The following is a 22,706-nucleotide window of genomic DNA, read 5'->3' as shown; positions in this document are numbered from 1 at the left end:
GGGTGAGCGAGAGAGAAGTTGCTTTGCCTTCAAACATCAGGCCAGAAACTGGAACTCAGGTCCCTTCTCAGTAGCAAAAAGCACACGAAGACTTTGGATGACTTTCTGTCCCTCGGATGTATGGATTCCCCCGTTCCACGCTCCCTGCGTGCTGAGCTGGTTTACGGTTCTCAGGTTTCACCCCAGCTTCCCGCTGGAGACCGGCCCAGGCTGAGGCCCTCACTGTGGAGGGCGTGAAGGCCTTGGTCCCCACAGCCTCTCCAGAGAGCCCAGCTGCTGTTCTTCGGCTCACTGAGCAGGGAAGTGAGGTCAAATCCACAGCGCCCTGGGCTGCCGTAGGCCAGCATGCTTGAGATTGGCTTCTCCAGCAGGATCTCTGTATGAAGGGAAGCCTGCCAGGAAAAGGCAAAAAAAAAAAAAAAAAAAAGAGCAGCCCTGCATTGGCCGGGAATCGAACCCGGGCCTCCCGCGTGGCAGGCGAGAATTCTACCACTGAACCACCAATGCTGACATATCTGCAGGGCTTTTCTCAAGGGGCTGTGTCTGTGGCTGTGTCAGAGAGGAGCTCTGGCAGATCACTATGCCTTGCCTGGCTAGTTTGTCCAGTTTGGGAAGCCAGAGCGGTTTACAGAGAGCCATCCTTGCTGGGCCTTATTGGGCTGCTTTGGGAGGAGCGGGGAGGAGAGGGGTGGCCAATGGAACTGGCATTGAGCTTGCACCTGGAGGCCCTTGGTCCATCCATCGCCCTCAGCACCTCAGCTTGGTGGAATTTCACCCTGTAAAGATCAAAGAAAGAGGCACCAAGCAGTCCATTTGTACGCCACCTTCCTAAAATACCCATCCCTGTTCCCACATCCACCAGCTTGGGAGCCGGGCCTGTTTTGTTCACAACTGTGCTCACAGTGCTTGGCACAGAATAGGTGCCCCGTACAACTTGCAGTATTAAATCTTCATCAAACTGTGTCAACCCCTCATTGAACAACCATTTTGTAGGAGTGGTCATTGCCTCATAGGGCAGCGCGTTTGTTTTTGAACAGCTCTAATTCCTGGCAGGTTCCTGACACAGAGCCGGAACCACATAGACTAACTGATACCTTTTGGACTTAACTGTCCTTATAATTCCTTGAGCCAAATTGAGACCCCCATTTATGCGGCAGGCGTACAGTGGTCCCGCCACAATGGACACAGAGCAGTTAGACAGTGAGTCCGGGCAGCTGCTTTGCCAAGTGCGTATTCTGTGGATGGCCCCTTGGCTGCGACACTGGTGGCAGTCTGCCTCACGCCTGGACGACGGGATGGGCTCCGTCCGTCTCACAGCTCCTTAAAGACACTCCTTCCCCGAGCTCTTCAAAAACAGTAAGAAGCTTCCCTGTTACCCATGCTGCGAAATCCATTCTACCTAATCTGAGATGGCCAGAGTGGCCTTAGCCAGCCCATCCTGGTAGGTCTCCCGCTGCTGTTCTGTTCCCTGGGGCCCCAGACAAGCTTGATTAGATCCCCCTCCTCGCCTTGGCTCTTACATTTCCTCCTGCCGGGAACACCCCTGTTTCCTTCTCTCTCCTTGCCTCCTTCAAGGTCCAGCTGAAACTGGACCTCTTCTGGGAAGATGTCCCTGACACGCAGGCCACAGCTCCCCATCAGTTATCTGGGGAGCCGGTTATCAGTTCTCTGAGACTGGTCCCTGATGGAACCCGGCCTCCCTCTGTTCTCCTCCTCTCCGGGCAGGGCCTGCCATGGGATCATCCCCCAGGGTGACCACAGGTGCTCCCCTCCACACCAGGGGCCTCCCTCCGACCTCCCTTCTCCCTCTTAGCGTCACTCCCCAGGTGGACACCTTGGAGGCAGACCTGCCCTCCCTGGCTCCCATGTTCCATGGGTTCCTGATGCTCTTCTGTTTGAAGTAAAGCAGCCCTTCCCTGCTCTTTCCCACTGCCTCAGGCATGTTTCAGGCCCTCCTTCCTGACCCTGAGATTTTTTCCGTCTCCTGTCAAAGCAGCCCCGGCATCCCAGTCTCTTCCAGGCTGCCACCACAGCTGCCTAATTAAAACAGATCTGAGCGTGTCATCCCATTGCTGGGAAACTGTCACTGGATTGTCTTCCTTGAACTGTCAGGCCACTCCTTCCACAGGCCAAACTCCTGTCCTTCTCTCAATATACCATGCCTTTTCAGTCTCTCCCCTGTACCTTGACCTTGACCTGAAAAGTGCCTGTGGGTGTTTTTCAGATCTGATCCAGGCACCTCCCATTCGGCCCAAGGAGATCAGCACATGGCATTTTTCTGGCTTCCGTGGTATCCCTTGCACCACATTGCGACAGTTACTTGTTTGTATGTCGATCTTGCCCACCGCACTGGGACCTGATTCAGCGCCATCCATGGACATGATGACACAGACACAGAGAACCTCTCGGGCGCAGGATTGGAGGGTCTAGCCAGTGCTGAATAAAGATGGTTGATGTTGCAGTTTTTGGTCCCCAACAAGACATTCCCTTGCGTTCTCTCAGATTCCCAGAAGTGAGGTAGCTCTGCTGTTCCTCATTCTGTTGTACGCAAAGGGAAACTGTGACCCAGGATAGGGAAATGAACCGTGACCCAGCCAGTGCCTTCCAGTCAGCAGCAGAACTGGGAAAGGCCCACCCTGAGGTGCAGGACTTCTGATTCCTCTTTCTAAACAGGTCACCTCCCTGCCACATCCCTGGCCCTAGAGCCAGCAGCCAAGGGGGAGCCTGACTCCACTGCCCTGCAGCCCCTCTCTCCTCTCTCTCCAGGCTGGTCCGAGAGTTTGTGGCCCAGAACAACACCGTGCAAATCAAGCATGTGATCCAGACCCTGTCTCAGGAGTTTGCCCTGTCTCAGCACCCCCACAGCCGGAAAGGGGGCCTCATCGGCCTGGCCGCCTGCTCTATCGCACTGGGCAAGGTGGGCCTTTCTCCTCAAGGGACAGACACAGCCGCAGTGGCCTTCACTTTGACCGCCCAGACGCAGCAGGCTGCTGCAGACTTCTGCTTTATCGCCATTCGCGCCACACTTGAGACCAGCCAGGCTGGCTTTGCGGCCCTCGGTCCGCGGCCTGGCCCCTGGCCTGGGAGGCCGACTTGCTTAAGGCCAGCCCTCACGCAAAGGCCTGAACCTCTTCAGGGGAGCCAGGATGTCCGCTGGGGCGGGGGGGGGGGGAGGGGGCGAGCTGCGGGCCCCCAGCCGGGCCCCCATTGAGCTGTCTCTCCTCCCGCCCCCCTGCAGGACTCAGGGCTGTACCTAAAGGAGCTCATCGAGCCGGTGCTAACCTGCTTCAACGATGCCGACAGCCGGCTGCGCTACTACGCATGCGAGGCGCTGTACAACATCGTCAAGGTGGCCCGCGGCGCCGTGCTGCCCCACTTCAACGTGCTCTTCGACGGGCTCAGCAAGGTGACTGCCCCTCCTGCGACCGGCCCTGGCACGGCACCCCTGGGGCCCCTTCTCCCAGACGCGGGCAGAGCAGATAGAGATGGGCCTGCTGGCGCCGCTCGTCTGTTCAGTCTCATCATCGTTGTCTCTCGTGGCCTTGTACGGACATTTGATTTTTTTTTCCATTTCTCTATTAATTGATTTTCATCACAGTTTATGAAAGTGTCAGTCCACCACAGAGTGCAGGGGAAACACAGATAGTTTGAAAAGCCCTAACTTCCCTTATAGAAGGCGAAGATGGTGAATCCAGAGTACAGACTGTATTTCCCCTGTGAGGGGAGCACTAGCCTGTAAGCTCTAGAAAAAGCTCTACTTACAAAGGCCGAGGAGTCCCTAACACGCTGTCCTCAGCAGCACGCTCAGCCTCACAGGGCGCGCCTCTGGGCACAGGGTGGCCTTGAAGCCCTGCAGCCTGCTGACCGCCACAGTCGTTCCCAGGGCGCCAGCCTCACAGCTGCCTCAGTCCCCACCTCCCGGAGCGGAGAGAGGACCCAGCATGTTGGGATGGGGAACCCTTGAGGAAGGCTGATGGGAACCCACCACCTGGCCTGGTGGCAGCAGGTGCCAGAGGTCCCTGCACGGAATGGGCTTCCCATTCCGTGCATTTCCGTTTCTCGCCACATGCCATTTTGCCCATCCCTACCTCCCTGCCTTCCTTCAGTGTAGTCCCTAATGGAGGTGCCTGTTCAGTAGTCCAGGCTGTGCCAGGGACTTGGTTCTACGGGTTTTCAGTAGGTTCCTGGTCCTGTGTATTGACTGTAACCGTCTCTCTGTTTCTGGACCTCTCATAGTTGGCTGCAGACCCAGACCCCAATGTGAAAAGTGGATCTGAGCTCCTAGACCGCCTTTTAAAGGTAGTACTTAGTCCCTACTTTTATTTTGGAATCTGTCTCTTCCACCTGTCGATACAGCTTATAAATTCTATCTCTGGGGGCGCTCTTCCTAATTTTTTAAATTTTTTTCATTTACATACAGTAAAAGTGACTCTGGTGTACAGTTCTTTTATTTATTTATTTATTTATTTAGAGAGAGCACAAGCAGGGAGAGAGGGAGAGGGAGAAACAGGCCCCCCGCTGAGCAGGAAGCCCGACGCAGGGCTCGATCCCAGGACCCTGGGATCATGACCCGAGTCGAAGGCAGACGCTCAGCTGACTGAGCCACCCAGGCACCCCTCGTGTACAGTTCTATGACAAGTGTACAGACTTATGTCACCTGCACAATCAGAATACAGAAACATTCTATCATCCCAAACATCCCCACATGCTAGCCGCCTCCCTAGGACAAAGGAGAGTCCCCGTCACCTCCCATTTCCACCCAGTGACAGGGGCCTCTGATGCTCAGCTCACCGGGGCATTTGATCCAGATGTAGGGTTTTGTCGTATGATTAGTCGTCTTGCTCTGATTCCTGCTTTTACTCCAGCATTTTTGCTCGTTCTTTGGCCTATGAGCGGGCGGTTGCCCTGGGACCTCTCCTATGTAGCATGAGCTCTGTCATTTTCCTCTGTGGCCACCTGACCCCTGGAGCTAGCCCTGGACCAATAATCGGGTCGGGTCAGGCTGCCCTTGGCCTCTGGCTTTTGGCCGCTCACATGCCTTTGATCCACAGGACATTGTGACAGAGAGCAACAAGTTCGACCTGGTGGGTTTCATCCCTTTGTTGCGAGAGAGGATTTACTCCAACAACCAGTACGCCCGGCAGTTCATCATCTCCTGGGTAAGGGCCAGCCCCACGACAGTTTCTCTAGCCATAAGGAGCCTCTAGTAGTAAAAGCTGCCCTGTGGCACACACCCTGGGCAGTTCCTATGGCTGAGACAAGCCTCACTGTTAAACCTCTAATAGCCACTGACGCCCGGTAATCGGACACACGTTTACTCCATTCTGCCCCAAAGCCCGTCCTGTTGGCCCCGATGTCCCGGCAAATACCCCCATGTCTCTTTGAAGCCGGGCGTGCTACTGTCAGCAGTCATACCTCTTCGAGCCTTGTCTGTTCTTTCCTGTGCCTTCCCTTCTTCTCCGCCCCTTTAACCAAAGCCTTGTCTGCCGGGGCGGGGGCGGGGGGTGGGGCGGGAATCAAGGCGCCTTCTCCCTGCCCAGTCTCAGAGCGCTGGGGAGGAGGAGACGGGCTCCCGGGCTGGTGTAACTTTCCCTTCCGGTTCCTTTCCCTGGGTCAGATCCTGGTTCTGGAGTCCGTGCCAGACATCAACCTGCTAGATTACTTGCCAGAGATCCTGGACGGGCTCTTCCAGATCCTGGGTGACAATGGCAAAGAGATTCGGAAAATGTGAGCAGGGGAGGGGCAGGGGGAGGGGCGGGCGGCTGCTTGGCACACACCCCACACCCAGCAGATGTCCCACACCCAGCAGACAGGCAGCCATGGGAGAGTCCGCTCACTCGCTTCATCCTGGCTCCCGTGCTTCCTGCCTTTAGCAGAGAGCTGGTCAACCCCCATCCTCTGGAAAAGAGCCATCGGCAGCTGTGCAGTGTAGTCCCCCTCGCAGTGGCCCACCTGGAGCAGAGGCAGACACCAGGAGAGGCTTCTCCAGGCCTGGCTGGTATATGCTCTTTTCCTTCTTTCTCGTTGGTAGGTGTGAGGTGGTCCTTGGAGAATTCTTGAAAGAGATTAAGAAGAACCCCTCCAGTGTTAAGTTTGCGGAGATGGCCAACATCCTGGTGATCCACTGCCAGACCACAGGTGAGGATGAAGGCCCCGTGGCCACCGCCACCTCCTCAGAAGCAGCAAGAACCCCGGTAGGAATATAAACCCACACCCCACTGGACCTGGGGCAGCGCAGCGGTGCATCTTTATGGGAGAGAGATTCAGGTCCTCCATCACTGTGGAGGCCCTTGCGCTTGGTCTGACCCTGGAGTAAGATCTGGAGACCCTCTTGCTGGGAAGCTTGGCATTTCACTATGAATTGAAATACTTGCAGGTTGGGACTATGCATCCACGAACTTCTGTTGAGTATCAAACCATCACAAAACTGACTGCCTCACATAGCAGCTACTTACTGTCAGTCAGGAGTCTATAGGTCAGCTAGATGGCTCTGTTCACCTGGGCCAGGCTTGGGTGCACTTGATTATGCACATGCGGTCCACTGAAGGGTCATCAGAGGCTGGGTAGTCTGGGATGGCCTCACTCATGTCTGCCAGTTAGCTGACAGTCACCTGGGAAGCAGGGACCACTGGTCCATGTGTCTCATCATCCAGCATACTAACCCAGATGCATTCATATGGCATCAGTGAGGTCCCAAGACATGTGGTAGAGGGGAGCAAGGCCTGTGGAGGCCTCGGCTTGAACCGCCATACCTTCACTTCTGACACCTTCTGGTGGCCACAGTAGGAAGGCCAGCCCAGATTCAAGAGGTGGGGAAGTGAATTCACCCCTTGATGAAACGAGCTGTGGAGCCCCTTTCTGGGTGCAGAGGGTAGAGAATCATGGCTACTGTCACATCTGCTACAAGATTGTCATTCATGTGTGTATCTTTGGAAGGCAAGAGAGTATCAGTGAGGCTAGAAGCAACTCAGGCCCTCGGGTCCCCTCCAGTCCCTTCCTGGGGGCATGGTCAGTGGGAGGGAGCACTCCGGCTGCTCGTGCCGACCCTCCTGGAACCCACCAATTTCTCTTCCAGATGACCTGATCCAGCTGACAGCCATGTGCTGGATGCGGGAGTTCATCCAACTGGCTGGCCGGGTGATGCTGCCCTACTCTTCTGGGATCCTGACCGCCGTCTTGCCCTGCCTGGCCTACGATGACCGCAAGAAAAGTATCCTTTGCTCCAGAGAGAGGAAACCAGAGCAGCCCCAAAGGAGGCTGTGAAGTTGCAGGACCCCGGCGTGGGGGGATGGGGGTTCCCTCCAGATAGCCCCTGGCACCTAGGGAGCAAGCAGCGGAGCAGGACAGGGACTGGGAGCACCAGGGCGGCACCAGGGACACGGCGCTAACACCACTGTCCCCAGACCTCACCTGGTTTCTTACGGATCTGGAGCAGCTCTCCCAGGTCCCACAGTTCCAAGCCCCTGAGCTCACACTACCCTGTCTTGGGTGGGGGAGTCCTGTTGGTAGAAAGCCCACCAGGAAGCGTGGAGTAGAAGACAGGAGCATTTCACAGGGACTCAGGACAGACTGTCCGCTAATCCACCTCTGGGGGGAAGGGGGGGTTGGTGTCCAAGTCCCTGACCAATACCAGTGACGTCAGGTTTAGGAAACACCCCCTGGATGGGGCTACTCCTTACATCAATGGACTCAGGCATCAAGGAGGTGGCCAACGTCTGTAACCAAAGCCTGATGAAGCTTGTCACCCCTGAGGATGACGAACCTGACGAGCCGAAGCCAATGGCCCAGAGGCTGGCAGAGCCAAACCCCGATGACACCCCAGCCAAGCAGGAAGGGACAGCTGGTGGTGAGTAGGCTCTGCCTCCCGCCCCTTACCTCCCAGCGTGACTTGACGTGGGGCCTCACTGAGCCAGCCCAGGTGACTTCCCAGATGTCACTTCATGTAATTCTGGTAACTACCCAATGAGGTAGGAGTTGCTGTTCTCCCCATTCTACAGGTGGGCACAGGGAAGACACGTTGCATGGCCAGGATCTGGGAGAACTAGGAAGTGAACCCTGGCAGTCTGCCTCCAGAACCCCTGCTCTGAAGTCTCCCTGCCTCAGAGAGCATTAAGCCTTTTTGAAATCTTTTTCTGTGTCCGGCTACAGGAAATTGTTGTTTTCACTGTGGGAAGCTTTGGAGCCTGGCAGAGGAGTCCAGGTTGCAGGGTTCACGTGAATCTTGGCCGTAGACATCCAGCCGTCTGGAAGCCAGCTGCCTTGACCATGCAGGCGCTCAGGGGAGAAGGCTGAGAGCTGCGGATGCAGCTTCAGTCCTGGGGGCTTCTCCCGCCCAAGTCCGTGTCTTCACGAAATGAAATGGCTCTGCCATCCTTTCAGCCTCTTTCAGCATTATCGTCTTATTTCCCCATAACATAAAACCACTCTTACGTCAATCAGAGTCTGGAGTTTGACTCTCTAGGTGTTACCTAGAACTCTGACTTTATTTTGTTAAAGGGTCTCTATCCTCAGTAAGAGGGCACTGATCAGCTTCGGGGTGATGTTCTCCTTTGCGGAGTCAGCCAGAGAGTAAACTGATGCAGAGCTTACTCACATTTTTAAGGCTAACAGACTCAGGTCTGGAACCTGAGTTCCAGGAGCCAAAAGAATTTCTAAAGCTTTTTCTCCCATGGCCATTCTCCGACTTCTCTTGAGCGTCTGAGCAGTACGTCAGGCACACGAGGCCCATGGGCCTCCTGTCCTGGCTTTGGCTGGCCAAACCAGTAGCATTCCATGCTGGACCAGTCAGGTGTCAGGTTACAGCTGTGCATCGCTTTGGCAAGCCCGAGCAGCAAAACAGCGGGAGGCACAGCAGCCCTCAAGTGGAGCATGGGTGGTTCAGGGGTAGACTTCTCGCCTGCCACACGGGAGGCCCAGGTTCGAGTCCCAGGCAATGCAGCTGCTGAAACCTTTTTGCCAGCTCCTTGAAAAAGAAAACTTGGGGAGATAAAGTTAGTGTGGGCCTCTCAAAGCAGGAGCTTTCTTACTAGGAGAAACTAGAAGAATCTCAGGGATAGACCTGCTTAGTGAACTTTCACTGATGTATATTTTATTACCTTTTCATTTTTTGATTCTCATTTTAGGAAATTTGGAAAGTAGAGAAAAATATAAAGAAGCAAGACTGCCCCCACCAAGAGGCAATTAGTATAATCTCGGCATATTTTTTCTGTTATGTACATATAACGTATAATAACATGTATGTTTTTCGTATCTATATACATATATTTTCATATATATATGAGATCATATGATTTACAAAATTCCACATCCTGCTTTTTTTGTTTGTGGGACGGCTTCTTTTCGTTTTTGTTTTGTTTTGTTTTTGGCTTGACAGGTTGCAGTATGGAGAAGTTGTGAAGATTTTATACTGACTGTAAAAGTTAGTGCCTCTTAACCCGTTGAATCAGAAAGTGGAATAATGGCTGTTGAGCTGGAGGGAAGGAGGGGATGGGATGCCTGCTTTCTTTGGGGGGTGATGGAAATGTTCTCGAATTAAACAGTGGTGATGCTTAACATAACTGTGGGTTTACAGACACCCAGTTGTATGCCTTAAAATGGTGAGTTTTATGTTACATGAAATATGTCTCAGTTCTTTAAATAAAATCATTGCCTCTTCCCCCAGAGTGGAACCCAGCAGCCCCTATCCCACCCTTTCTGCTTATGTGGCAACAAGTCAGGCCCCGTGGGAAGGAACCACTGTCTTCTGCAGGTCATGGCAGCTGTCGATAACCCCAGCTGGAGCACTGGGGGTTCAGCAGTAGTACCCTTGCCTGCCAGAAACCAGGGTGCCATTGCCAGCCATCGCAGCTTCTTTCAGTTTTTTAAGTTTTCCTAAGCACTCTTGCAACAGCTCCCTGCTTAGGAAAGTCTCATGCGAGACTGGGATACATTCAGGCAGCTTGGCTCTGGCTTTTACTGCCTCATAAACAGCATTTCAGCAGATGCAAAGCTCAGTGTATAGTAGTTCCTAGAGATGATCACAGCTAATCTGGGGGCTCCAAATCCACTGCAGACATGCTTAGCTTGTAACCACCACTTTACCAAAGGACCAGGAGAAGGCCCCAGCAAGCCAGGAGATGGTGATGATTCAGCTAGTCAAGTCGACAGGTTCATCCCAGCCTCTGTCCCTTTTTCTCATTACTGTTTTGCTCCACTGTTCCAGCCCTGGTCACCTGGCCAAAGGCAGGAGCCTCCTGCCTCGTCTCCCTCGTGGGGCGGGGGGGCAGGGGTGGTGGTGGTGGTGCAAGATCCACGACGAGGCTTGGCAGCCTGGCCTGTGCCTTAGCGTACGCGTGCACGCACGCACTTCGCCCTCACCTCCAACCACAGGGCCTCCTCTGTGCCACGCTGTCCCCAGCCCCTCTCTGCTTGCTCTGGCTTCCCCTTGGCCCTGCCACTTGAGGGGTCCATAATGCAGTGCCCTTGCTCCGAGTTCCTGGGCTCTTGCTTTGTGCTCCCTCTTCCCCTCCATGATGCTGCCTGACTGTCTCAAGTGTCCTGCCTCGATTCTGGGGTCAGAGCGGCCTGCTGGTGAGTCCTGGCTTTGTTAACTTCCTTTCTTTTGCCCTTGGACAAACCGCTGAGCCTGTTTAAGCCTCTGATTCCTTATTCGTTAAGTAAGGATAACAATAAGAATACCAAACCTATAGTGTGATGGTGAGTTTTAAGCGAGATTTTTGCTTATAAAGCTTTTAGCACATGGCAAAGGCCAGACACTCTCAGGAACAGGTGCTTTCGTGTCACACTGTTTTAACACATGCGTATCGGTTGTCCATCTGCTTAGCAAGGCGCTCGGGGCAGGGCTTTGGCGTCCTTGTTTTTTATCACCAGTCTTTCCCAGATGTTAATGGGCCCCTGGTAGGTCCTAAATGAGGGACCATAGAGGGTCAGGGATAGAAATTCATGTGGCAGGTGAGGGGCAGAGCTGTGAATAGGGTTTCCAGGAGAGGGCTGGCAACCACCGTTGGTAGATGTGTAAAGGAATCCATCCATCTGCAAGGCTTTGGTGGGCCTGAGTGTATCAGCAGCTTCTGTGTACCCTCCACGTGCAGGTGAATCAGACCCAGATCCTGCCTGCAGGGAGCTCAGGGGCAGACCCACAGTTGCTTGATCACTTAATCACATGTGGCCCTCCATGTGGTCACAGAGTACTGGGGGCTCCATGTCAGGGCCATGGCGGTCATTTGAACTGAATCTTTTCCTTCTCCTTAGCTTCCACTCGACCCCCACCCCACCCTCATATTTTACTCTGATTATGAAGGAAATATATGTCCCCTGTGGAGATTTGGGTGGAAGGAGCATTGCTAGTGGAAGAGGCACAGAGTAAACAAGTGAAATACATTGTCTGGTAGATACATTCAGCAGCATGTGTCAGAAGCCATAAACGTTTAAAGATTTGTCCTTAGGAAATAAATAGAGATGTAGGTAAGGTTTTTCATTTTGAACACCTAACAAATGTAAGCTCACGTACTGTCCTGACAAGCCTGTGCAGTAAGTACTGGTGACCCCATCATACAGGTAAGGGACTGGAGGCAAAGTCAAGTAAGCTTCCCAAGGTCACACAGCTAATAAGTAGGGGAGTCCCAGCTCACACTTCGCCCCAAGGGCTCTGAGTCTATGCTTCCAGCGCTGTTTACACCCTGGTTCTCTGAGGAGGGAATAATAAAGGGAAGCCACAGATGTACAGCTTGACTGAGAAGCAGAGCATTGCAGAGTAAAACAATGTACCATTTTTACTCATCAACTTGGCAAAAATGTAAAAGATTACTAATATCCCCTTGTGAGTCTTGCTGGGGATCGACTGCTCCTCTTTTCCTGAAGTGCATTTGTTATTGGTAGAACCTTCCTAAAGAGTGATTTATCAATATGGATTAAAATATAAAATGCCTGACCCTTCCCCCAGCAGCACCCCCCACGTGGGACCCTGGAGAAATGTGCTCCCACAGGAGGACTCATGGGGGAGGCGGAAGAGTGAAAGTTAGGAAACAATTGAAATTAATTTGAAGCCTATTTCGGGTCATTTCACCTACAGATGTGCGTGTTTCTAGAAGTTGAGAGGGAGGAGGCCACTGGGAGCGTGGAGTCCGGGCTTGCCGGTCCAGGCTGGCCCACCCAAGCTTCCCTGCAAGTCCTCCCCTTTGGGCCCAGGTCTGTCCCGTCAGGCCCAGCCCATACCTGTCTCTGCCGAGCTGTGCCCCGTCCCCTAAAGTGCCTCTGGGACTAGAGGAGACAGGCAGCAGCTCGGAGCCTTTCTGTTCAACGTGGAAATCAAGGCCCTCTTTACCTTGGGATTGGGGGGTGGTCCGTGGTCCACAGGAATAGCAGTGACTGCTTTAAGACATAATACAAAGTTGAAAAAGAAAAGCAAATTGCAGAAAATATCCTGTGATTCCGTTTACGTTACAGAACAGAAAGAAGGAACGCAAAAGATGGAGGGGGTTACTTGCCTAAAACCAGTAAAGTGGTTACCTGCACAGAGTGAAGTAAGATTGAAGGCTAAGGAGGTGGGGTGTGCTCTTGCTTTTGTTTGAAATTTTTAGAATGAGAATATGTTTTACTTGTATAATTTAAAACTTCTAAGAGGTCAAGGCTGGTACCATTTGAACAACAATATATAAATAATGATAGTTTTATTTTGTAATCCACAGAATAAACTATATATACATAATGATATGGGTGGATGGATGAGAAGGGACAGCTTTTCCATATAGAGGAATTCCAGTTAGTAAATATAGAAAGACAGAGGAAAACAGAAAATAACCATTAGGGAAACTCAACAGTAATAATTATTACAGATCCACCAATGGATGCCAAAATCAGCAAGGGAATGTTTGAGGAAAAAACTGGGTATTTGTCTAGTCTCAAGTCTTCCCCAAGATATTTACTGATTACAAAGAGACTAGTAACTCACAGGAGAGAAACCCAGCAGACACTACCACAGTCCAGTGATTGGTTTAGCATCACCGGTAACAAGACAGATGTCATGTACCCCCAACATGATGCACTGAGAAGGCATATCACTTTGGTGGCATTCTTCCAGAAATGTATAACCTCAGCCTGATCGTGAGAAAACACAAAACCAACACAAGTGGCAACACATTCTGCAGAGTAACTGACCAGGGCTTCAGTGATAGTCCCAGATCGGAGGGGACTAAGCCTGGACAACTAAGTGTAACGTGTGCTCCCCGATTCTGTCCTGGAACGAAGGGCGTGAGTGGAAAACCCGGTGATGTTCTAAGTAGCACTGTAGTTTTGTTAATAGTCTTGTGTCAGTGCTGCTTTCCTGGTTTGATAACGTATGATGTTAACACTAGGAGCATCGGGGTGAAGGGTAAACAGAATTCTGTGCTATTTTTGCAACTTTTCATAAATCTAAAATTATTTCAAAATAAAAAGGTTTTGGTTTTTGTTTTGCTTTTTTTAATTTAAGAAAATGGGTATCATGGCCTCTTCTCCCTAGCTCTCGGCAACCTCTATTCTGTGTTCTGTCTTCATAGATCTCTCCATTCTTAACATTTCACACAAATGGAGTCCTACAGTATGTGGGCTTTTGCAGCTAGGTTCTTTCCATTGGCATGTCTTCAGTCTTCATCCATGTTGGAGCACATACCAGTACTTCCCGCCTTGTTATTGCTGAATAATAGTCCATTGTCCGGCGCTAACGCATTCTGTTGACGCGTCCATCAGCTGGTAGACATTGGGATTGCGCTGAACGTGGTGTGCAGTTCCGGTGTGGACAGAAGTGTCCTTTCCTCTGGGGTATCTATCTAGGAGTGGAGCTGCCAGGTCGTAGGGTAACTGCGTTGAGGCTTGAAGGAATGCCAGGCAGCTAGCCAGAGCACCCGTACCGTTTTACATTCCCACGCACAGGGTCCGAGCGGTTTTCTTTCTCCACAGCCTCACACCACTTACTGTCTTTGTTTTAGTCCCCCGGTGGATGTGAAATGGTGCCTCCTGGCAGCTTTGCTTTTCATTTCCCGGGTGGCCAATGATGTGGACCGTTCCAGGAGTGGTTTGTAACACGCCCTCGGGCCAGCGGTCCCTTCTGAGATTTCCCAGATGTGTGAGCACGGGTGTCCTTCTCCTTTTGAGATCGCTGCACCTGCAAACTTCCAAGCGTGGGTGCTCTCCAGCAAGCTTTGGGGAAGGAGTGGCACTGTGTCCTCGGGTCTCCCGAGCTACAGTCCTCTTAAGAGCCAGAATCAAGGTGTGGGGAGCTAGAGAGTCCGTGTCCTCATAGCGGGGATCTCGTGCACTCCAAAGACCCCAGCAGCCCTTGGGCGTGACACCTTGTTCCTCTCACTGTCCCCAGGAGGCCCCGATGGTTCCTGTGACTCCAGCTTCAGTAGCGGCAGCAGCGTCTTCACACCAGCCAGGTAAGTGGTTTGTGCCAGCCGGAGGTGTCGATAGAAAGCAAGTGGCCTAGATCTTTTCCTGGGTGCAGGAAACTGCAGGGAAGACCCAGGGCAAACTCTCCAGATGGGGCACAGGAGGTGCCTGGTGAGAGGATCTGAAGGACGCTGAGCAAACCCAGTCCACCCAGTTCTGACGGACCGGCCGTCTTGGGGAGGGGGTGGAAGCTGCTGGAGGCCAGTAAGTACGAGCTGTAAAAGTATACCAGTGCGTGGTGGCTACAGGGAGACACGTACAGACGCCTTTGCCCAGGACTTTGGCTTGTCAGGAGAACGTGGGGCTGACAAGCCTGGCAAGGAGAAGGCCGTTCCAGAGTCCGGGGGTGCAGAGACTGAGCAGCAGGAGTGGTCCTCCCCCCCCCCCCCCCCCCCCCGCCACCAGATCGGCTGTCATGGCGAAGCCTTCCACGCGGGGGCGGTGCAGGCCCAGCAGCAGGACCATTCCCTTCCTCGCAGTTCCCTCCATCCTGTATGCAGGGTGATGGCATTCCCCTGGAGAGGGAGCTCTCGCCATTCTGTCCCTGTCCCGAGTCCCCTGGACTCGCCCCATGTCAGTTTTTCTGTGGGGTTGCAATGGATGGCGCTCTCCTGCAGCGGGTGTCTTCCCTCTGAACTCAGCACGGAACCTGGACCCGGGGAACAGGTCACTCATGAAGAGAAGATCTGCACTCAACCCCCGAGAGGCTCTCTTCTTCCCACACCTTTCGGATCTCTCCTCCTCTTGTGTCATTTGTTCATTTATTCTTACCTCTAAGGACCCCGTGGGGGTGTTCGAAGTGTGTGAGTATGGACTATAAATGTGGATTGCTCCTGGGACCTCTCCTAATCGTCTGAGCAAGGCAGTAGACATTATTCATTTATTCATCCCATTAGTTGTCACATACTCCAGAGTACCTGCCTGTGTTCAGCCCCACAGGTTCCAAGGTAAAGATAGGACCCCTGACTGTGGTCCCCAACCTTGAGGTTCTCCAGTGGGAAGACAGAAACAGGACAGTAGTTTCTGGGGGGAAGGGGGGACTCAGGATGTTGGGGGCCAGCCATGGCACCTGAGCCGAAGCTCACCAGCATCGTGGCTGATGAGGATGATGACTCGTGAGTGCTTCCTGGGTCCGCAGTGCCAAATACTTCGTGTCACGTCATTGGATTTTGCTGCTGTTTAAATCCCATGGCATCATTAGTAGTAGTATTTCCATTTTTGGGCTGAGGAGGGACAGGCGATCTGGGGCCTGCTGTGTAGAGAAGGGATTTAGGGGGGTCAGGTGAGTGCAGACCAGCTGGGGGGTTCACTGTTGACCACCCTGTAAGAAGGGAAAGAGGCTCAGCCCGAAGAGGGGGCAGAACAAGGAGAAAGTTGGGGAGGTTTTTTTCTCTGTTGTGAAGGGTGAATTGACAGGATTTGTGGATGTATGTGGTGGAGCGAGAAGAGAGACATGAGGGAAAGAATAACTTCTAGATTTGGGGCTTGAGCCAACTCAGGATATCCTGGCGTTTCCCGAGCTGGGGTGGAAAGAGGAACAGGTGTGTGAGTGGACCAGTCAAGGGCTCTGTGCCACGTGGCTCTGAGCACCCCCTGGGGGCAGTTAAGGAGGCAGGTTTGGATCCTGGATTCGGGGGGGGGGGGGCGGATCTGCATAGAGGTGCAGGGAGATGGAGCCCTGCTTTTCTCAAGGCCATGAGAGCCTGCCTGCTAAGTGGTGGTGCCAGGCACCAACCTGTCACATGGGAGGTCCTGTGGCAGCCCCCGGGAGGGCACGTGAGGGAGGGGCAACAGTGGGAGCACAGAAGCCTGTTGCAGACCTGTCACTGTTGTCCAGGCCACAAGGAATTGTCCTGCTCCACGGGGGTGACGGTGCGAGGTAGAGGGAGGTCTAGGAGGAGGCAGAGATCAGACATCACCGACCGACCGTGCAGGCGGGCACGACTTTCCGCTGCCTCGCTTGGGAGGCAGGGGCCCCATTTGCCGGGCCAGGTCTAGAGGCCGAGGCTAGGAACTACCTCGTTGGAACCAGGTTTTGCTTTATACCTGTCATTCAGGAGCCCATGTCGGATCCTACCCTTTTAAAATTAAAAACCAAGAGCAAATCATCTCATGCTTTCTGTCTCCCACGAATGGCCCTTTCCTCATGGCAGCTGCCAGTCTTGAGTCAGTAGCTGTGCCAGAGAGGAGTCATGAAACCCGAGCCAGGGTGCCTGGGCCCCCCACTCCTTGGAGACGGGGACACGGTAGCGGAGGACAGTAGGGTGGGCGCATGTTTGCTCCAGTAGGTGCTGCCAGAGGGGGGCTGCGCTTAGGCAAGAAGGCACCTTCCAGGATCACCAAGAATCAGAACCTGCCCTGTGACTGTCCAGCCCCACTGACTGCCCGCGGCTCCCATGAATCCTCTGTACCGTGAGGTCCAGCCGTCTGGACACACATCCTGACTTTGTGGCCCTGCTCCCTGCCCCAGTGTCCTCATCTGTAAACTGGGTGCAGTGATAATACCTACCTCCTAGGGGTGTGGAGCTCCTATGAGTTGAATATGTAAAGAGAATAGAATGGTGCCCAGCCCACAGAAAGCACTTTACACATTTTAGCAACGGTTACTATTAGGAGAACCTCATTATTATCCCCATTTTACAAATGAGGAAACAGGCCCAGAGAGGTTAACTTCTTGCCCAAAATCTCTAAGCTCCTTAGTGGCCAAGTTGGAATTCAAGGCAGGCCAGTCTTCCTCCCAAGCCGCCTGGTGTGACCTTTATTGGGTGCACTGGGAGAGGTACAGAAACTGCACGTCAACCTCCCTCACTCAGCTGATGTGGGAGCCTGGGACAGGTGTTACCGTGGACACAGGCATCCCCTCTGATGCCCTGGGCCTCGCTGAGGGCCGCAGTGTCATCGGCAACGTTCAGTGTAGGACTCCTGGTATAGCTGGCTGCAGAAAGGCAGGCAGAAAGACCTGGAATTCAGTGCTTCCCAACTTTTAGCATCTGCTGACTGAAAAGAAGTTGTAAAAATGCTTTATAAAAAAAACAACATTGAGTTCAGAAACAATTCTTTTTTTTATTTCTTTATTTCTCTTCTAATTTGATTAGAGATGTAACATACAAGTACCATACAAAGGTAGACATTACAGAAATGAAGTGCCGCCTCCCAGAGAGAACCACTGGAATTTATCATTATTTGTTGGTAGTATCAGAAGTATTATTTAATAAGTTGATATTTTAATAGCCACAGTAGTGCCATGCTTTTGGAAAGTATAGTACATATATGTGGAAGACATTAGTTATGAGATGCCTTATGAGAAAATGTGCAGTGGAAATGGAGTTTTGCAGACACCTTGAAATAACTCAGAAGCCCCCAGGAGTGACTAGTCTAGACTGTTTGGAACCGACGCAGAAATAAATTTTAAACTGTGAGTGAGCTCCCTTCTGCTCTCTGGGGAAGGTATGCCAGGGCGGAGGCTACCCCATTTCAGACTCCAGGCTAGCAGCAGCTCAGGAGCTGAGTACACCATGCGGCCTGCCCTCTGGAAGAAGAGCCTGGCTTCTCACGGAGTTCTGGCTTCCCTCGGAGCATGTTAGGAGCCCAGCACACAGGCTAGCCCCACCCAGCAGAACAGCTGAGAGCCACCTCCTTGACAGCTGGTAGGATCTTTCCTAGGCACGAAGCTCCGTCTCCCTGGTGCCCTGGGGTGTGCCTGCTTCCCATGAGCCTCACCTCCAGCCAGCCAGCCAGGGGAAGTGAGACCCGGGGAGAATGTCTCCAGCTACAGGAATAAGTTCCCAGCGCATGGCCGCATGACCTTGGACAGGTCCCATACTGTCTCATCCGTGCACTGAAGGATCAAGTTACTTGAACCATGAGGTCCCTTTCAGCTATGATGTTCTTGGTTGGTTGAAGCTGACACCTGCCTCGCCAGTGATTTGAAGGTGCCCATGTCTGGGGAGTTTTGTTGTGGGGAAAGTCATGTTAGCACACAAAATGCTACCAGTTCTCACACAGCGCTCCATGAAATCCTTCGTTGTTTGGCCTTGACACAATGCCACCTAAGGGAGATGCCACCATGGGCTGGCCCTTACTTTGTCCCTCAGAGGAGACACTGAGCTGGCCAGGAGTGAAGCAAGAGACCACACTGAAGCAAGGAGCCCAGCTGCCCCGGGGACCATCTAGCATCTTGGATCCCTGTTTGGGCCGCTCAGATTTGGAGTGCCCCCCACATAGATCGGCACCAGGCTTTCCCAGTATCCTCTCTCACCCCACATAGAGACTTTGTCTACCATTACTGATAAGAAAATACAGTGAAAAGTATACGTGATGACCTCTTTCTACCTCCAGTACATGGGGCTGCCAGGTCTGACCTGGCCAGGGAGTGGCCAGTCCCCAGAGGGGCTGCCATCTTGCTGTCTCTGCCAGGGGCCAGTTGGAAATGGACTCTCCTGAGCCCAGCCCACTGGGAGGCAGTGGCATGTGGTGGACGAGGCCACTCTAGACTCCGACTGCTCACATTCAAATTGCTGGTGCTACCACTTGCTGACTGGCTAACCTCAGGGCCTGACTTGCAGGGTGGAGTTGGGGAAGCTGGGCTTGGCGCTGCCTTCCTCCCCACCAGTAGCTTAGGACACAGCCGTTCCTGGCCAGTACAGTTCTGACTCCCCTGGGGGAGTGAAAACAAGGCCTGGCTCCCAAGGGGGCCATTTCAGCTAAGAAAGTGGTGGTGGCCTGCCAGGCACAGGGTCCTCCTGGCAACTTGGGCCCCATGTGGCAGCTGGAACGCCCTGCAGCTCCTGCTGAGGAAAGGGACTCACTGTGGACTAGGGGCTCACCAGGTTAGGAAAGAAGAGGCAGGGCCGGGATGGCTTCCACTCCTTCCTCACAGTGTCCTGCTGAGCTCCTCCTTTGTTAAGGCCTTCGGCTGCGGGTAGGTTTCTGGAACTTTTCCAGCTTCTCAAGGAGAAGAGCTATAATAGCATGCTGGAAGGAGCCAGGTAGGAGGCCAGCAGGGTGGGAAAAAGAAGGACTTAGAGATGAGACAGTAAGTCCTGGTCATCGGCAGGAGCAGAGGGAGTGTCTAGGAAGTTGTCAGAGAGGAAAGGGAATGCTCTGGAAACTGTAGGGTAGCTCGTTAGCCGGACACTGTCACGCCGTGTTGTCTGTGGTGGTAGCTGCTGTCGTGGAGCTACTGGGCACGTGCCATGTGGCTGGTCTGAACAGACGTGCTGTCGGGGTGAGAACGCATGCGGGATTTCGAAGACTTAGGACATGGCAAAGAATATGAAGTATCCTCTGAGTGACGTGTACGTTGATTATTTTATCGATCGTATGTTGAAATGCTACTGTTTGGGTATGTTAGATTCATTAAAGATATAGCATTAAAATTTTACCTGTTTCATGTTACTTGTTAGTACAAAACCTCAAAATGTGAAATCCACAGGTGGCTTATGTTATATTTCTACTAGGTAGTGTGGGAGAGGAATTGATGAAGAGATTGGCTGGGAGCTTGCGTTTGCCACCCTGGACTTGTCTGTGCCTTAGTTTCCCCATCTGTCTTAGGCTCCCAAAGAATCTAGACATTTGGATATTCTCAGAAGACCCCAGAACTTCCGGCCACATGACTCCTGGGGAAATCTCAGGGGCCGCCCCGGCCAGAGGCTCAGCAAGCCCAGCCCCTCTGGCTACCAGAGGACGGGAGTGCCCACTCTCACCCCTGAAATGAGTGCCATGGGGAATCATCAAACCGTAGTGAATAGCAGTTCCGCTGAGCAGTTACAGAGCTGAGAGCGGGGCCCTTTAGGAATTCACATCAAATGAGCTTCAGAGAGGCTGCGGACGAGTTAGGGAAGCAAAGGCATCGAGTTCCTGCTGCAAATGAATAATTGAGCAGCCTAGAAATACCACGCGAGACCATTGTGTCCCAGCGGGCAGCTGAACTGCCTGGCCGGGGTCCTCGGTAACTGCAGCCCCTGGGCGGCACCTGTCATGAGACCTTTGGGTGGCATGACTTGTCGCAGGAAGGGAGCCCCTCGCTAATATCCTTAGGTTCTCGGCCTGTGCTGCCCCCACCCCTGGAAACTCCAGCCTCTGCCTGGCAGCTGTGCTTCGGGCAGAGGGCTGTGGCAGCCAGCCTCCTCCGGGCTGCTGCCCGGATGCCTGCGAGGCTTTGGGCCAGGGAGCCTCTGCCCCGCTGGAGCGAAACACAGTCCAAACAGGCTCTGTCTCTCAGAGGCAGAGGCTGTGTTGCGTCTTCCCCGACTCAGACGAAAGTGTTACAGCTTCTCAGGCAACTCTCAAGGCTTCTCAGCCAAGCCAAACCCTGTGCCAAATGGCCTGGAGTATGGCAAGATCTAAAGCCACAACCCCTGTCCTTACACGAGAAAAGTTCTTTGTTTGCCCTGTGAAAAAAACCTGTGGGCTCTTCAGGGCTATTTTCAGGGCTTTGCCCTGGACTCATTGGAGGTGGTGGTTTTGTTTTATCAACAAAGGGTCTGGAGATGCTGAACAGCCTTCCAGCCCCGAGGTCTGCTGTGCCCCAGCGCGGTGACATCAGAGAGGTTTTTTCCTGCCCAGGCCAGGCTAGTGCCAGGGAGGTGGGCAGGCACGCAGCCGACTGGCCCTCTTTCCCCACCTGTGGTTGTCACAGCTCTGGCCTTGGAAAGAAAGGAGGAAGGTCAAGGCGGTGAAGCCAGCCCTCCGGGAGCCATGCCAGGGTGGATACCACCCGCCCGCCCCCGACCACTGCGCCCAGGAGAGGGAGGCAGAGTGTGGTTCTGAGTGCGGACCCGGGGTGGCACTGCGGCCAGGGCAGAGGGGCGCCAGTGGCTTCAACACCGGTCTCCTCCCTGATCTTGCCCACAGCACTGAGAGGGCCCCGGTCACCCTCCACCTCGATGGCATTGTGCAGGTCCTAAACTGCCACCTCAGTGACATGGCCATCGGGATGATGACCAGGATCGCCGTCCTGAAGTGGCTCTACCACCTCTATATCAAGACTCCCCGGAAGGTGAGTCCCTGGGCCTGTCAGCCCCAGAGGCCCAAGCTTGGGGCTGCTTTGGGGGTCCACCTTGGTTTTCAGGGGTCACCTCGCGCTTGGTAGGATTCTGGTCAGTGCAGTTCTAGAAAGCCCCTGGCAGGCAGAGGAGTGGTAGATGCTGGAGGGGCCCTGGGAGGGCGTGGGGGTGGTCCGTGCAGTGCAGTAAGACCCCATCCACATTGAATCCACTGGTTGCGGGGGGGGGGGGGCGATGCTCACGGGTGCCCCGGCTTCTCTGCTCTCCAGATGTTCCGGCATACCGACAGCCTCTTCCCCATCCTGCTGCAGACGCTCTCAGATGAATCCGACGAGGTAGGTCACGTGTGCCCCTTTCCTTCTGTGCATGGCTGCCCAGCCTCCCCTTTTGAGTGGCTAATGAGACCTGGTAGACGAGAAGTGCTCGTTTTGTTGTTGTTCTCTTAAATCAGCATCCAAAAAATTGCTCTCTTCCTACCTGGTAAATGTGCATTGCTTCCGGGGAAAGCTGGGTTTAATGTTCTTGGCTTTGGGAACAAGGACTGCCTCCGCCGGCCCTTCTGAAGATAACTGGGTCAATGCATCAGTGAGAACACCAGCCTTGGGGGGGTGGGGGGACCTGGCTCGACCGTAGAAGGCAGGGGGTGTGGTGGTGGGCAGCTCATCTGTGGGTTGGGCACCCGAAGGCAAGGTCTGGCCCCACTTAGCTGCCTGGCCATGAGTAAGTCACTTCACGACTGCACGTCCAGTTCCTTCTCTGCTCATTCGGGCAGTGGCAGCACATGGCTGTGAGGGTGAACTGACCCTCGGAAACTGCTGAGTGCCAGGCCGCACGGTGCTGGCCCCTCTGGACCTGTCGTTCTCTTCATTTCACCCAGACTCTATTCTGCCCTCTGGTTTGAAATTGTCCCTTTAAGCTTTGCTGGGTTGTGGTCAAGAGCAGAAGGGAGAGGCTAGCGCAGAGAAGGGGAAGGAGAGCTGGGCCCTACATCCTTCAGTCGCCTTGGGGAGGCCCCACCTGTCCCCACCGATCCTCGGCAGTGTTCCATTCTGTGCAGTTAGGCTAAGGTCGTTCTTTTTCAGGACTCCCCAGCCTCCCAGCCAAGGGGCAGGATTTGCAGCTGGGTGTTGCCATCAGCCAGGGTAGCATCCCTTCTCTGCACCCATCCTAGCTCCAGGCTGCCTGTCAGACGCTGGCGGGGCTGTGCCTCAACTGGTCCCTCTCCTTCCCTCTTCTGGCTCCAGGCAGAGCTGTGTGTGCCCCCTGAGGCAG

General features: G+C 53.6%; 1 protein-coding gene and 1 non-coding gene across 4 annotated transcripts in view; one reads left to right on the top strand and one right to left on the bottom strand.

Moving 5' to 3' along the window:
* VAC14 (VAC14 component of PIKFYVE complex) overlaps positions 1–22,706 on the top strand; it is a 101,653-nt gene that overhangs the window by 9,150 nt on the left and 69,797 nt on the right. The window contains exons 1-13 of one of the 3 annotated variants that reach the window (XM_073880039.1): positions 1,245–1,356; positions 2,225–2,326; positions 2,767–2,917; positions 3,239–3,406; positions 4,237–4,299; positions 5,052–5,159; positions 5,618–5,727; positions 6,032–6,138; positions 7,076–7,210; positions 7,694–7,846; positions 14,351–14,414; positions 21,283–21,427; positions 21,704–21,769. In XM_073880039.1, coding sequence (XP_073736140.1) covers positions 2,268–2,326; positions 2,767–2,917; positions 3,239–3,406; positions 4,237–4,299; positions 5,052–5,159; positions 5,618–5,727; positions 6,032–6,138; positions 7,076–7,210; positions 7,694–7,846; positions 14,351–14,414; positions 21,283–21,427; positions 21,704–21,769 — 1,329 coding nt within the window. In that variant the 5' untranslated portion in view covers positions 1,245–1,356; positions 2,225–2,267. Of the gene's footprint in view, positions 1–1,244; positions 1,357–2,224; positions 2,327–2,766; positions 2,918–3,238; positions 3,407–4,236; positions 4,300–5,051; positions 5,160–5,617; positions 5,728–6,031; positions 6,139–7,075; positions 7,211–7,693; positions 7,847–14,350; positions 14,415–21,282; positions 21,428–21,703; positions 21,770–22,706 lie in introns of those variants that run through there. The other 2 variants (XM_073880038.1, XM_025888853.2) reach the window with 2 other exon arrangements.
* TRNAG-GCC (transfer RNA glycine (anticodon GCC)) lies at positions 437–507 on the bottom strand. Its single transcript has one exon. It is a non-coding gene; the product is annotated as a tRNA-Gly (tRNA).

Source organism: Callorhinus ursinus, unplaced genomic scaffold, assembly GCF_003265705.2.
Source record: "Callorhinus ursinus isolate GAN/ISIS: 27379988/994484 unplaced genomic scaffold, GSC_fseal_2.0 scaffold37, whole genome shotgun sequence".
NCBI lineage: Eukaryota > Metazoa > Chordata > Mammalia > Carnivora > Otariidae > Callorhinus > Callorhinus ursinus.
This window is presented reverse-complemented; position numbering and strand designations above follow the sequence as displayed.